Below are 16,065 nucleotides of genomic sequence, written 5' to 3' on the forward strand. Positions count from 1 at the left end.
TTGCCTCACCACCTCAGCCCAGGTCTTCCTGGGCCTACCTCTTCCACGGGTTCCCTCAACTGTTAGGGTGTGGCACTTTTTCACGCAGCTATCCTCATCCATTCTCACTACATGTCCATACCAGCGCAATCGTCTCTCTTGCACACCACAACTGATGCTTCTAATGTTCAGCTTTTCTCTCAAGATACTTACACTCTGACGGGTATTCACATTGACATTACACATCCAACGGAGCAATATATATATATATATATATAAATATATACACACACATATATATATATATACATACATATATACATATACATACATACATATATATATACATATATATATTTATATGTATGTATATTTATGTGTGGGTGTCTTTGTGTCTGTGTTTGTCCCCTCTACCATTGCTTGACAACTGATGTTGGTGTGTTTACGTCCCCATAACTTAGTGGTTCGCCGAAGAAGAGACCAATAGAATAAGTACTAGACTTACAGAGAATAAGTCTCGGTTGTCGATTTCTTCGACTAAAAAAAAAAGCGGGGGGGGGGGGAACCACTTTAAGGTGGTACTCCAGTATGGCCGCAATCAAATAAATGAAACAAGTAAAAGAATAAAAAGATACAGGCCAGGTGTAAACTAGTTTCGAAAATTAAATACTTTATAATCACAAATAAGTTCTTCTACCACCATGATCATCATCATCATCATCATCATCATCATCATCACTGTCCTTATTGTCATGGGCACGAACGTTATTGTCGTACAAAGTCCTCACGTGGTCCAGAAGTGGACTGATATTTTGCTTGTTCTTTGCCGACAGGGCAAATATGGGCATGTCCACGTGGCCCTTCAACTGTTCGAGGTTTTTCTTTGCCCACGGTGTGTCGATCTTGTTGCCGACGATGGCATGGGGCCTCTTCGACAGGCCCGGCTGGTAGTGCTCCAGTTCGCTCTTCAACGCGCTCAGCTGCGTCCAGCACTTGTGCCCCGACAGGTCGATGACGTAGAGGAGGCAAGTGCAGCGTTCGATGTGGCGCAGGAAGGAGTGACCGAGCCCTTTGTTGATGTGCGCGCCCTCGATCAAACCTGGAATGTCAGCCACTGTTGACGGAAAAAGAGAGAAAATAAATTAGTTTTTTTTTGTTCGTTAGAAAACATGTAGTCATCATTATCATCACCATCATCATCACCACCACCACTATCACCACCATCACTGTCATCATTGTTATCATCATCACCATCGTCTTCATTTTCACTATCATCATCACTATCACCACTGTCTTCCTCATCATCATCATCATCATCAATACCATCACCTTGACCACAATCATCATCAATATAATATTCACTTTCCCATGCTCTGCTCCCAGAATTTGTTGAGACATTCTGACCATAATATCGCACGAGGAGTTTTAAGGCGAGCAATTCAAACTAGTCGTCTGCATACGTGCATATATATATATGTATGTATACATTCGTATATGTAAGTATATCATATGTTGCATATATATATATATTTATTTGTATTTTATGTGCTTTTCTGTGTGTATTCCACTGATGAGGCAAAGCATTTCTTATGCAGAGCCAGAAATCAGGGATCTGGAACTATCCAGTAATTTTTGCCAGTTTATTTTGTCTCTTCGTCTTTGCTCCTGTGTGCTATATGAACATTTTATTGTGTTTTAGAGTCAAGATTTGGCTGCTATTTCCAGCATAGCGGTATCTCATCGATACCCTAAATTATAATTTTAAAAAATTGTTACCTTTGATGGTTTTTATTCCCATGCTGGCCACTTGATAAAAAATCGATATCTAACTATCGATCTTATCCTTATTTATATAAATTTATTTCGTCATTACATTCACTGCGATGATATTCTGACCGTATCGCACAAGGAGTTTTTTTGGCGGGCAGTTTAAACTGGTCGTCTGCATACGTGCGCATATATATATGTATGTATACGTTCGTATATCGTATATTATGTATATATATTTGTATTTTATGTGCTTTTCTGAGTGTATTCCACTGATGAGGCAAAGCATTTCTTATGCAGAGCCAGAAATCCGGGATCTGGAATTATCCAGTAATTTTTGCTAGTTTACTTTGTTTTCTGCGTCTTCGCTCCCGTCTGCTATATGAACATTTTATTGTGGTTTAGAGTCAAGCTTTGACTGCCATTTCCAGCGTGGTGGTATCTCTTAGATACCCTAAATTATAATTTTATATATATATATATAGATAAACTTACTTGGAAATGGATATGCGGCATTCAATCAAATAATAGTATAAATAATTAATATATATATGTATATATATATATATATATATATATATATATATATATATATATATATATATATATATATATATATATATATATATATGTATATATATATATATATATATATATATATATATATATATATACACACGCATACATATATATACATACATACATATATATACATACATACATATGCACATATGGGTACAGGATGTCAAAAAACGTAAATGATATGGAATACAAAAATAAAGTTGGGTACGCAAACAACGAGAGAAACAGATAGCAAACAAGACAAGTAACATAAAGAATGACCCTTCATCAGTTATCGGTTGTTCTTCTGCTCCTTATTTTGTGCACTGAACGACCATATAAGACTTCAAAGGCAGTTGCTCCCGCGAAGCAAAATAAAATTCGGGATTTGTGGAGGGTCAAAGTTGGAAACAAAAACAGGACAGTGGAGACATACAAGGAAACCGATTGAAAACAAACATGGAAGGTTGATAGACCAGAACGAGAGGAAATTAGTGAATGCTGGAGAAATATTGTCTTCAAACGCTTTAAACAGTGTGTGTGTGTGTGTTTGGTGGTGGTGGTGGTGGGTGGTGGTAGTGGTGGAGACACCTGAACTCACCTGCAACTTGTATATAGTCATCATATTCTATCATGCCAATGTGAGGATTGAGGGTGGTGAAAGGGTATGCGGCTACCCGAGGTCGGGCGCGACTGATCGCTCTTAGGAGGGTGGACTTGCCAGCGTTGGGGAACCCGATCTGGAAAGAGAAAGACGAGACAGAGGAGGTTAGAGGATATACAGGTTTGCTCTAGTATGGACTAAGTTGGAATGGTTAATAGACTGAAAGTAGTTAGACAGAGAAAAAGATATCTACAGAGTCTGCCAAATAAATGTATACACACTTCAGGAAAGCAAAAATCTGTTTTTTCTTTTATTCCCTTTTACACATTTTAGCACCACCTCGAAAGATTTCAGCCAAACAAATCGATCCTAGGATTTATTTTTTTAAACCTACTACTTATTCTATCAGTTCTCTTTTGCTGAACCACTAAGTTACGGGGGGATATAAACACACCAACACCGGTTGTCAAGTGGTGATGGGAGGGGGTAAAAAACAATCACACACACACACACACATACATACAATGGGATTCTTTTAGTTTCCATCTACCAAATCCACTCAGGGCTTTGGTCGGCCCAAGGCAAAAGTAGAAGACACTTGCTTAAGGTGTCACAGAGTAGACTGAACCCTTCCACACCTACACATAAACATTTACATCTTTGTGAAACTGTGTTGAAAATGGATATTGTTACACTTTGGAATGGTCATATTTTACCAATTAAACACACACAACTATCTATTTGATTTTCACTTCAACTCTATTATTATTATTATCAACTGGCTCTCATGCCGGCGGCACGTAAAAGCACCCACTAGACTCTCGGAGTGGTTGGCGTTAGGAAGGGCATCCAGCTGTAGAAACTCTGCCAGATCAGATTGGAGACTGGTGTCGCCTCCTGGTACACCAGTCCTCAGTCAAATCATCCAACCCATGCTAGCATGGAAGGCGGATGTTAAACGATGATGATGATTATTGTTATTATTATCTTAGTTTCTTTGTCTAAGTTCTTTCATCAAACATCCTGTGACCTCTTCAGTGACTCTACATCCCATGCGTCTCCTTGTGTTCCACTTATTCCATCTTGTGAAAATGGAGGAGGAAGCGGAGGAGGAAGTAGAAGAAGAAGAACTGAAGAAGAATTGAAAAAGAAGAAAAATTCAAGAAGAATAGAAGAGGAAGAAAAATTGGAAGAAAAAGAAGAATGTTACGAAGAGGATGAGGAGGAGTGTGTACTTACGAGTCCGACATGTGCCAATGCCTGCAGCTCAAGGCTCAATTTACGCTCCTCCCCCTCGGCTCCTGTTTCAGCACAAGACGGTGCCCTCTCCTCGTTGCTCAGGAAGAACCGATTCCCTTTGCCTCCAGCACCTCCCCTTGCTGCCAAGAAGTAGGTGCCTGCTTTCTTGAGATTGCCCACGATTTCCATCTCTTCGTTCCTCACCACGGTTCCGACAGGCACCTGGGGACAGCAGAAGACAGAAGAAAGAATTAGGGGGTCAGGTGATGAACTAGGATGGTCCCGTTTCAATCTTCTGCTAGCAGACATTGAAAATGTTATAGAATTTATTCAATGACACAAAAACCAGCAAACTTATCAGAGTGTTTACATTACACACACACACACACATCTTTTGTCTTTCATTTGTTTTAGTCGTTAGACTGTGGCCATACTGGGGCACCACCTTGAAGAACTTTCAGTTGAATGAATCAATCCCACTGCTGTTTCTTTTTTTTTTTAAGCCTGGTACTTGTTCTGTTGGTTTCTCTTGTTGAACCACTAAGTCATGGTGACGTAAACACACCACACACCAACACTGGTTGCCTCTGTTATATATATATATATATATATATATATATATATATCATCATCATCATCATCATCGTTTAACGTCCGCTTTCCATGCTAGCATGGGTTGGACGATTTGACTGAGGACTGGTGAAACCAGATGGCAACACCAGGCTCCAATCTAATTTGGCAGAGTTTCTACAGCTGGATGCCCTTCCTAACGCCAACCACTCAGAGAGTGTAGATATATATATATATATATCTATATATGTTGCTTATTTTTTGGTAGTTTTTGATTTATTTAGTCCCTCTGAGCGTGAGGCATTACTATATAGTTACTATGTAGTTAATGCCCTTATATAAATTATATATATTTATGAAAAAAAATGATGAGTTTTTTTCACGCTGACTACTTGATAAATTCTTATAAAGATTTTATCCTATATTATATTATAAATAATTAGAATATATTCAGTGCTGAATATTATTCTGTATAAGCACATGTTACTGAGATGCAACCGGATAAATTCAAATCTCTTTCACGGATATATAATTATGAACAGAAGTCATCGTACTGTGGTGGCTACATCGTGGTATGTTGATTCTTGTTTATTTTTATGTGTCTCGACCATACGTGTACTGATGAACAAAAGATGCAGGTTATTTCAGTTATTCTGTATTGATTGAGAAACCAGTGGTTTACCGCTAAGTAAAATGTTTTTAAGAGATTAATTTTGAAAGCTGCATTTCCTCGCTTTCGGTAAATATGTTGCTTATTTTTTGGTAGTTTTTGACTTATTTAGTCCCTCTGAGCGTGAGGCATTACTATATAGTTACTATGTAGTTAATGCCCTTATATAAATTATATCTATATATATATATATATATATCGTCGTCGTTTAACGTCCGCATTCCATGCTAGCATGGGTTGGACGATTTGACTGAGGACTAGTGAAACCAGATGGCTACACCAGGCTCCAATCTGATTTGGCAGAGTTTCTACGGCTGGATGCCCTTCCTAACACCATATATATATATATGTGTGTGTGTGTGTGTGTGTGTGTGTGTATATATATAAAATATAAAATTTCTATTTGTGAATCTCTCAATGAGAGGCATTTAGTAACAGTACTCTAGAGTCAATATTATTTGCCAACAAGATGCAGCAGTCCTGGTTAGGACGATTGTTACAGTTATTTAGCCTCAGAAAACATCGTCTCCAGCTGACTAAACGACACACTATTTGCGTCCTTAATATTTTCAAACAAGGGAGTTCAGCTTCCCCAATCAGCTCAAAGCAATATCTCAGTACCAATGATTATGCTGGTAGTGGTAGAGGTGATGATGATGATGATGATGATGATGGTGGTGGTGATGATGATAACAGTTGTTAATGGTTAATGGCCACAAGGTTAAATCAAAATCAAAAACAAAAAAAGGACACGCCTCCACCACCACTTACATCCACTATGAAATGGTTGGCATTCCTGCCATGTCTGTTGTTGTTCCGCCCATTGGCACCGTCTTTACCATGGATCAACGTCTTCACATGACCCAGAGATTTGAAGTTGCGGTTTGCTGCAAAGAAAAAAAAAAAACACAAAAATTAATAAACAAAACAAATACAAAAAAAATCATCATCATTGTCAACTAAAGATTGAGGGAGTCTCTCTGTGGTAACTTGATAAGCTAAAAATAACAACCAAATCTCCAAAAACACCCTCGGCACATTACATAACGTAGTCCTAGATATACTATGTTTCAAGATTTTAACATAGTTTAAGGTAACAAGCTAACAGAACTGGGGGCTAATGCAGTTTTGCGTCTTTCCTTGAGAAATGCATTTTTTAAAAAATATTTTTTTCAGATTCCTACGTTTTAGATGCCAAAAAAAAATGTAGAAATGAGTTGCAACGTCACAGGTGCCAAGCTGTATCGGACCCTTTGACAACACTGGCGGTGTGGAGAGGGGAGGCCGGTGTGCATGGGTGACTGCTGGTCTTCCATAAACAACCTTGCTTGGACTTGTGCCTGGGAGGGTAACTTCCTAGGTGCAATCCCATGGTCAGTCATGAAAGAAAGGGGTCTCAGCATGTAGATACAGATCGTTGTCGTCGTCATCATTTAACGTCCGCTTTCCATGCTAGCATGGGTTGGACGATTTGACTGAGGACTGGTGAAACCGGATGGCTACACCAGACTCCAATCTGATTTGGCAGAGTTTCTACAGCTGGATGCCCTTCCTAATGCCAACCACTCCGAGAGTGTAGTGGGTGCTTTTACATGCCACCGGCACGAGGGCCAGTCAGGCGGTACTGGCAACGGCCACGCTCGAAATGGTGTATTTTACGTGCCACCTGCACAGGAGCCAGTCCAGCGGCACTGGCAACGATCTTGCTCGAATATGTATGTATATGTGTGTGCGTGTGTCTATAGATATATGTATATTCATTTTACACGAGCGTGCTTGTGTGTGTGTGTGTGTGTGTGTGTGTGTGTGTGTGTGTGTGGTATGAACATGTCTCTACATGTACATGTCTCCTTCAACACACACACAAGAGAGAGAACTTGCATAGATGTAGGAGGCAAAGGGTTGTGGTGGGAGTAGGGATAGCTTCCTCGAATTCCGTTATATATATATGATAGGTTTGCTTCAATATTTCAGGGGTAGTCTGAAGTATCTAAGCAACCATGGGATAGTTAAACCCGAAGGCACTCCTGGAGATTACTTGTGTGAGTACCGTCTTTGTTAGAAGGTATCCAGAGGCAGGTAATTTATCGTTTAAACCACAGTTTATAATTATAATTAAGTGGAGAATGGAGAAACAAACACAAGAAGAAGCAAGTCAATTGAGCTAGTTAGCCATCAATTTAATTATGTGGAGATTATATATGTTACTCCTGCATCTCTCACACCATGAACTTTAACATACTTCTCAACATTCTGAAGAGATCTGCCAAACCATTTGGCACATCGAAACAATCGTAAATGACTCATTATATAATCTCCACATAATTAAATCACTGGCTAACTAGCCCAATTGACTTGCTTCTTCTTGTGTTTGTTTCTCCATTTTCCACTTAATTATATGTATATATCATCATCATCATCATCATCGTTTAACGTCCGCTTTCCATGCTAGCATGGGTTGGACGATTTGACTGAGGACTGGTGCAACCGGATGGCTACACAAGGCTCCAATCTAATTTGGCAGAGTTTCTACAGCTGGATGCCCTTCCTAACGCCAACCACTCAGAGAGTGTATATATATATATATATATATATATATATATATATATATATATATATATATATATATATGTATGTATATATATATATATGTACACACACACACACACATCAGCTCTGATGCAACCATCTAACCCATACCAGTATGGAAAATGAATGTTAAATGATGACGATAATGGTGTAAAAAATAAGCCCAGTAAGGCTACATTCCCAGTTTAGCATATTTTTCAGTCTTGAAGCCCAGCCAAATTCCTCACATAATGGGAACTAACAAACCCCAGGTCACCACGTTAAATTAAAATCCTACTGTCGGGTCAAGATTGGGTCTTTCGGGTCGAGATTGGCCTGGGGTTTAAACAATAACAAAACAACACCTACTTACCTTCAAATACTATATGTCCCCCATTGCCGCCATCTCCACCATCTGGACCGGCCCACTCATTCTGTGGGAGGCGAAGGAAGCTTAGGCAGCCATCGCCTCCTCGACCAGCAGTCACTCGTACCTCTTTGTAGTCAATAAATGGTCGATCCTTCTGCAGAGAGAGAGAGAGAGAGAGAGAGAGAAAGAGAAAGAGAAAGACAGAGATTAAGGCAGATATTAGTGATGATGATGGTGGCGGCGGTGGTGGTAAAGTAGTTAGTGGGGAGAAGGCTGGCAATATATATATATATATATATATATATACACGAGGTATACCAAAAAAATGTATACACACATTTATTAACATTATCATCATTTAGCATCCATTTTCCATGCTGGCATGGGTTAGTTTCACTGGAACTGGTAAGCCGGAGAGCTGCACCAATAATGAATAATATATATGTATATATATATATATATGTGTGTGTGTGTGTGTGTGTATATATATATATATATATATTTTTTTTTTTTTTAATTTTTATTTGTTTCAGTCTTTTGACTGTGGCCATGCTGGAGCACCGCCTTTAGTCGAGCAAATCGACCCCAGGACTTATTCTTTAGAAGCCTAGTACTTATTCTATCGGTCTCTTTTGCCGAACCGCTAAGTTACGGGGACATAAACATACCAGCATCGGTTGTCAAGCGATGTTGGGGGACAGACACACAAACACATACATATATACGACGGGCTTCTTTCAGTTTCCGTCTACCAAATCCACTCACAAGGCTTTGGTCGGCCCGAGGCTATAGTAGAAGACTTGCCCAAGATGCCACGCAGTGGGACTGAACCCGGGACCATGTGGTTGGTAAGCAAGCTACTTACCACACAGCCACTCCTTCGTCTATATATATAAAATAATAAGAATATAGATTTAATCAAAAGATTAAATGTGGTACTTAAAATGTTTGAGGCACCAGAATCTGGTAGGGTAAAAAGCAAAAACAAAATCAAGAGATTTGGTGAATAAAATTTGAAGAAAAGCAACAAAAATTCAATAGGTTATAGCAGTACATACGTTTCGAACAAACTTCATTTATTTATGTAGTGAGAACACCACATGAAATGAAATTCCATTATGCAGCTGAGGAGTACATTTTCATTGCACATTTTATGTGGTGTCCTCACTACATAAATAAATGAAGTTTGTACGAAACGTACATACTGCTATAACCTATTGAATTTTTGTTGCTTTTCTTCAAACATATATATATATATATATATATATATATATATATATATATATATATATATATATGTATAAAACATTTACCTCGGAGGTCTGTGCCCTTGGTTTCCTATTCTTCAGAGCTTGAGGCGGAGTGAACCCAAACTTAAATCCTTGCTCAGAGAAGCACCTCTGTCCAACATGTCTGAGTGTAGCTGGGATCAAACACAACCGACAGTAGTTCAACATTATCTGAGGATGGAAAAGGATGAATATCACATATTCACATTAGTGGTAGTGCTTAATTAATGAATACTATCATAATTAGAAAACCAGAAGAATAAAAGAATGTAATTGACTTGTGTTTTAGCTTCTGTAGTTATATAATAGCAGCAGCAGTAGCAGTAGTAGTAGTAGTAGTAACCGGGTTCTTATGTTCAATATTTATTGTAATTAAGGAGACAAGCTAGTAGAATCGCTGGCAGAATCTGTAGCACACCAGCCGAAATGCTTAGCGGTATTTCGTCTGCCGCTACGTTCTGAGTTCAAATTCCACCGAGGTCGACTTTGACTTTCATCCTTTCGGGGGTCAATAAATTAAGTACCAGTTGCATACTGGAGGTCAATCTAATCAACTGGACCCCCCCCCCCCCACAATTCTGAGCCTTGTGCCTAGAGTGGAAAAGAATATTTATTGTAATTAAGGAGGCGAGCTGGCAGAATCGTTAGCATGCCAGCCGAAATGCTTAGCGGTATTTCGTCTGCTAGAAGAAGATATCCAAAATAAAAGACATTGTCAAAGTGGACCTCGCGGACCGTTGCGATAAGGAGGCGAGATGGATTTTAATAGAAAAAGAAAAGTATAAAAAAAAATTAAAAGAGCCTTTCCCAACAGATATAAACCCACTGGGGCCCGAGGTGAATTTCGAACCCAGCGCTCCAGTGGTGAACTACGAGGAAATAAAAGATTATATAAAATGGTGAGTAGTTTTGTTTTGGATAAATTATTTATTGAGATAATTTTGAAAAGAACTATCGAAGACTGTGAAAGGAACTATTGAGAACTGTTGAAATAATTGAAATAACGCGGCCGCCCCGGGGTGGGGCTGGGGTGGCCGTCCCATCATCATTGTTTAATTTCATTGTTCCATTCTATCATGTGTGTATTGTCCCATCTGTGTTTGGCCCCTTGTGGGTAATAAAGAAATTGGTATTTCGTCTGCTACTACGTTCTGAGTTCAAATTCCACCGAGGTCGACTTTGCCTTTCATCCTTTCGGGGGGGTCAATAAATTAAGTACCAGTTGCAACTGGACCCCCTCCGCCAAAATTCTGAGCCTTGTGCCTAGAGTGGAAAAAAATGTTTATTGTAATTAAGTGGGCAACGAGCTGGCAGAATCTTTAGCATGCTCGAAAAAACGCCTAGCTTACTTTCTGAGTTCAAATTGTGGCACTGTCATGGTATTAGCTGTCAGAAGTGAAAGTAGAACTGACAAGGAACGTTACTGCTGGTTTGAGTTGATTCTTTGGCTACTGATTAGCCGGAGCTATCTATCTGTCCGTCTGTCTGTCTATCTCACTATCTCTCTATATATCTATCTATCACTCGTTCACCTCTGTTTGTGTCCGTAGAATTTATCAAATTAGAAAACGCAAATTTAATATAAAAACATATTTCCTGAAATTGCAAATTATTTAAAATATAAAAATATAATTTTCAACAGAGAGAATTTATCAAAATAGAAAACAAATGAAGTTTGAAGCTTAAAAATAATAGGATCGACCACTCACGACTAGCTAGCGCGGACGCGCGACTGCGCGTTCGGGACCACTCTGCTTCAGTAGTACACTTATACTCTGTGTGTTTTCAAACGCATGGATATAGGTGTCGAATTTGTTCCAATAACTTTCGAGTGATAGATAGATAGAGAGAGAGAGAGACAGACAGACATATAGCTCGCTCCGGCCAGTCATGGTATTAGCTGTCAGTAGCCAAAGAATCAACTCAAACCAGCAGTAACGTTCCTTGTCAGATTTTTCTACTTTCACTTCTGACAGCTAATACCATGACAGTGCCAAAATAACAGCTAATACCATGACAGTGCCAAAATAACAGCTAATACCATGACAGTGCCGAAATTCTTCCTTGGTTGACTTTACAATTCTTCCCTTTCAGGGTCGTTAAGATAGATGCCAGATGAGCAATGGCAGCAGATATAATCAACTAGCCTCCATCCACAAACTTGCTGTCCTTTTGAAGTCAAAATTCGAAACGGAATTTTTAAAATGGGAAGCTGGCAACATTGTTATTGCACTGAACAAAATAAATGCCCAGCAGCATTTTATCTGTCTTTTATGTTCTGAGTTCAAATGCTACTGGAGTTGGCTTTACCTGTTAGCCTTTCAGGGTCTCTTTACTCTTTTACTTGTTTCAGTCTTTTGACTGCGGCCATGCTGGAGCACTGCATTTAGTCGAGCAAATCGACCCCAGGACTTATTCTTTGGAAGCCTAGTACTTATTCTATCGGTCTCTCTTTTGCCGAACCGCTAAGTTACGGGGACGTAAACACACCACCATCGGTTGTCAAGCGATGTTGGGGGGACAAACACAGACAAACAAACACATACATATATATATACATATATACGACGGGCTTCTTTCAGTTTCCGTCTACCAAATCCACTCACAAGGCTTCGGTCGGCCCGAGGCTATAGTAGAAGACACTTGCCCAAGGTGCCATGCAGTGGGACTGAACCCGGAACCATGTGGTTGGTAAGCAAGCTACTTAGCACACAGCCACTCCTACGGTCGTTTATATACCAGTTGAGCCCTGGGGGTCGATGTAATCAAGTAGCCCTCTTCCCAAAACGTGCAGGCCTTGTGCCAAAATTTCAAACCAATTACTACTAATTGATTATATTATATAGCCCTCTTCCTCGAAATTGTAGCCGGTTCTCCCGGATAACTCCGAACGAAAAGGTCATTGGATCGGCCTAAATAAACTTGATATGTGTGTGTGTGTAAGTGAGAGAGAGAGTCTATGTTTTCTTAGGTCTTAAGAAATAGGGATCGATCGTTCCATGGTGAAGCCACAAACGTAAAACGCAAAAGGAAAAAAAAAAAGAAACAACTAACGCCGATAGGTTTAACTAGATCTGCTGGAAATAACAGCCAAACCTTCAACAAACCACGCCCTACATTCTTAAATACGGAACGATACATCAGACGAAAAAGACAATCTTATCAGATTCAGACAGACGAAATGTTCACGGTCGGATTGTCTTCGACAACAACACAAGGTCGCCAACGATGGTGACTTCCACACGGGGTTAGAAATAGCAGCCAAATCTCCCTCAAACTACATAAACCCTACAAGCCTTAAAACAGGAAAGGATTCATCGAACAATGTAGTAATCATAGATGGAATAATAACATGCGATGATCATGGCTGGAACGTCTCCGAGAAAGACCTTGATGAGCAACTTCGGGAGAGGTTTCAGTAAAGTTATACAATAATGACGTCGTGTGTGTGTGTGCGTCCGTGACTTAAAGTAATAAGTGTTTTTATGTACTAAATATCAAGGGATCGAGCCCAGTCAAATACGGAAATACCTACCTGGGGGTCGACAGTCAAGGTAATTAATTCCAGAAGAAAGTACACGGGACCCAAACAGCTCACGATGACATGCACCGGAAGTAGATGATTGTTCGGTGTTGTAACACGTGCTTCCGGTTCACCGTATTATTAGTGAATGAATGAATGAATGAATAAAATTTCTTCTTCTTCGGTGTCGACGATGGACCGGCAATCTTTCGGAGAAAATTTATGAGAAATAAAAGTATTCGTTCAACAATTTCCGTAAAATTTTGTTTTTATTTCTTTAATTTTTTTTCCAGCTGAACCCCTGTATATATATATATATATATATATATATATATATAATCATTATAAATGGTTTTACCGATAAAGGTTTTTTCATACTGAGCTACCCGGCAAAATTGTTAATTATTAATTTTATTACTAATTGACGATTCCCTGCCCTATATATCTATATGTATATATATATATATATATAAAATAAATGATAAATGAGTATATGCATATATACGTACAAGTATGTGCATACCTACATCTACCTGTATATATAGGTGCATATCTGGGTACAGAACGTTGCAAACAAAACGTAGACAAAAAAAACAATAATAACCAGAGTACAGGAAACACACAGGCCACATAGAGAACATTTTCCTTCCTCAGCTGCCCCCATTCTAACACAGGCGTTAGAGAGAGAGAGTGAGAGAGAAAATAGGTGCAGGAGTGGCTGTGTGGTAAGTAGCTTGCTTAGCAACCACATGGTTCCAGGTTCAGTCCCACTGCGTGGCACCTTGGGCAAGTGTCTTCTACTATAGCCTCGTAACTTAGCAGTTCGGCAAAAGGAGATCGAGAGAATAAGTGCTAGGCTTACAATGAATAAGTCCTGGTGTTGATTTGTTCTAGCATGACTAGTCAAATGATTGAAACGAAGAAAAGAATATATACAGGGTGCGATGGGTAAATTGTCATCTAAATTACGCAAAAATTAAATTAACACTGACATCCCATTTTAACAGATGTTTTCCCTAAAATTACATAGAAATATCTTGGAATATTGTAGCAGAATGGATTGACAAAAGCATAAATGACGAACTATTCACTCTACCTTTTATTTATAGTTGTTGTTTGTACTTGACAGAGAACACTTAGCTATAATGATCATGTTTTAACCATTTGCTCTAATTGGTTATTTTTTAGGTGCAATTTGTCCCCTAAACAATTACACCAAATTGCCCAGTCAATCAATCATATGTGCTCAAATGGATCACATGTTCTCTTGGCGGAAAAATCTTATACACATCTCTGTGGAGCCTAGCAATTTCTTTAAATAGATCATTTTTTCCTCACTTAGGGAGTCTAGCTTGCATTTGTACCAGAAAGCTATTTGCTCACTTTCTCCATGTTTCGACACAATGAAATTCACCACCACCGATATCGCCACTACCAGCTCTTACTGCATCTAATGCTGGCAACGACAACATCATGATTCATTCTTGCATATGTAAACTCCCTAAGTAAATATGACTTATAGTGTTCCCACAGAAACCTTCATTTTCCTTATACAATGCTTAATGTTGTTTCACAATCATGCTGAATTATGCAGCAATCTTATGTTCTCTTCATAGAACACTTGTAATGTATGTATTACCAGTTCTTTTGGTATAGCAGATTTCTGCTATTCTTGTATACGTCTCCTCACATACATGTATATTCTAACAAGTCGCTTCTTAAATTTCGCACCTCTCTGGTTCAATAAACACAGAGTTAAACTTGCAAGGCTGTTTATTTTCTCCTTTCGATTTTTAATGTTTATTTTAGTGGGTTACCAAACTATCAGTTTGGTCTCCTTGCTAAATACCAAAGAGTGAATTTATTCAATATAATCGCCATTTGCTTCAACGACGGCCTCCAGACAACTTCGGAATCTCCTGCAACTCTTCTGGACGGTCTCCTTCTTTAAGTTGGTGAATGCTGCCACAATCCTTGCCTTCAGTTTATCTTTGGTGTTACAAAGAGTTTTGTTGATCTCTCACTCAACTGTGCGCCACACATAATAATCAAGGGGGTTGCAGTCTAGGGAGTTAGGTGGCCAGATGTTAGGGGTGATGTGGTCGCAGAAATTGTCTAACAGCCATGACTGGGATCTGCTTATGAGGTCGATTTTGCATTTCATCTTTTCAGGTTCGATAAATTAAGTACCAGTTGAGTACTGAGGGTTGATCTAATCTGATCTGACAAAGTCGCTACAGATGGATGCCCTTCCTAACGCCAACCACTCTGAGAGTGTAGTGGGTGCTTTTCAGGCAATGTATATATATATATATATATACATATATCTATATATGTCTGCATGTGTGTGTATTTATGTGTGTCTTTGCGTATGCATTTGTCCTCCATCACAGCAAAAGAGACTAATAGAATAAGTACAAGGTTTAAGAAAAAAGTAAAACAAAAGCTAAAGGCGTCCAGCTGTAGAGACTTTGGCAGATCAGTCAACTATAAGTTCTTTGAGGCAGTGCCCCGGCATGGTCGCAGTCTAATGACTGAAACAAGTAAAAGATAAAAGATTTCCAAAAAAAAAAAACAACAAAATCCAAGAGTAAAAAAATTCTTTTTTTTTATTAATAAAAATTTAAAAAATAAAAATTAAAAAAAGAATTGCTGAGAAGAAAAGGTGAGACACTGTCACGCAAGAAAAAAAAAAGCAAAAAAAACCCCCCAAGCTCTCGATTGCCTATCCCATGCACCACAAGCACCGCCTCTCCAAACTTGCATTTCAAGCAAACGGCAGCCTCTCGTCAACTGGGTTGACCAGTGAGGTCAGTAGGGTGCAACTTGCTGTGAGGTGAGGCCTGGTCAGCCTCATTAGGGGGTTAAGTGGATGAGAGTGTATTTGAAGTTGCAAGGCCAAAAGACCCCAGTGTCCAAACATCG

General features: G+C 39.1%; 2 protein-coding genes across 2 annotated transcripts in view; both read right to left on the minus strand.

The window, feature by feature from the left end:
• Nucleotides 1-624: 624 nt before the first annotated feature.
• LOC149130188 (mitochondrial ribosome-associated GTPase 2-like) lies at nt 625-13,285 on the minus strand. The gene is made up of 7 exons (XM_089345833.1): nt 13,153-13,285; nt 9,642-9,788; nt 8,332-8,482; nt 6,162-6,277; nt 4,151-4,372; nt 2,909-3,047; nt 625-1,093 (listed from the first exon to the last, which is right to left on the minus strand). Exons 2-7 carry the CDS (start codon nt 9,783-9,785, stop codon nt 657-659), a joined length of 1,209 nt encoding a protein of 402 aa, XP_089201959.1. The 5' UTR covers nt 9,786-9,788; nt 13,153-13,285; the 3' UTR covers nt 625-656.
• Nucleotides 13,286-15,731: 2,446 nt separating this feature from the next.
• The window catches only part of LOC106871515 (uncharacterized), an 18,230-nt gene continuing 17,896 nt past the window's right edge, over nt 15,732-16,065 (minus strand). The window contains exon 9 of the mRNA XM_089346399.1: nt 15,732-16,065. This exon is cut by the window's right edge and continues 3,397 nt beyond it. The gene's annotated coding sequence lies outside the window, so the exon portion shown is untranslated.

This window comes from Octopus bimaculoides, chromosome 30, assembly GCF_046866305.1.
Source record: "Octopus bimaculoides isolate indiv1 chromosome 30, ASM4686630v1, whole genome shotgun sequence".
NCBI classification, from domain to species: domain Eukaryota; kingdom Metazoa; phylum Mollusca; class Cephalopoda; order Octopoda; family Octopodidae; genus Octopus; species Octopus bimaculoides.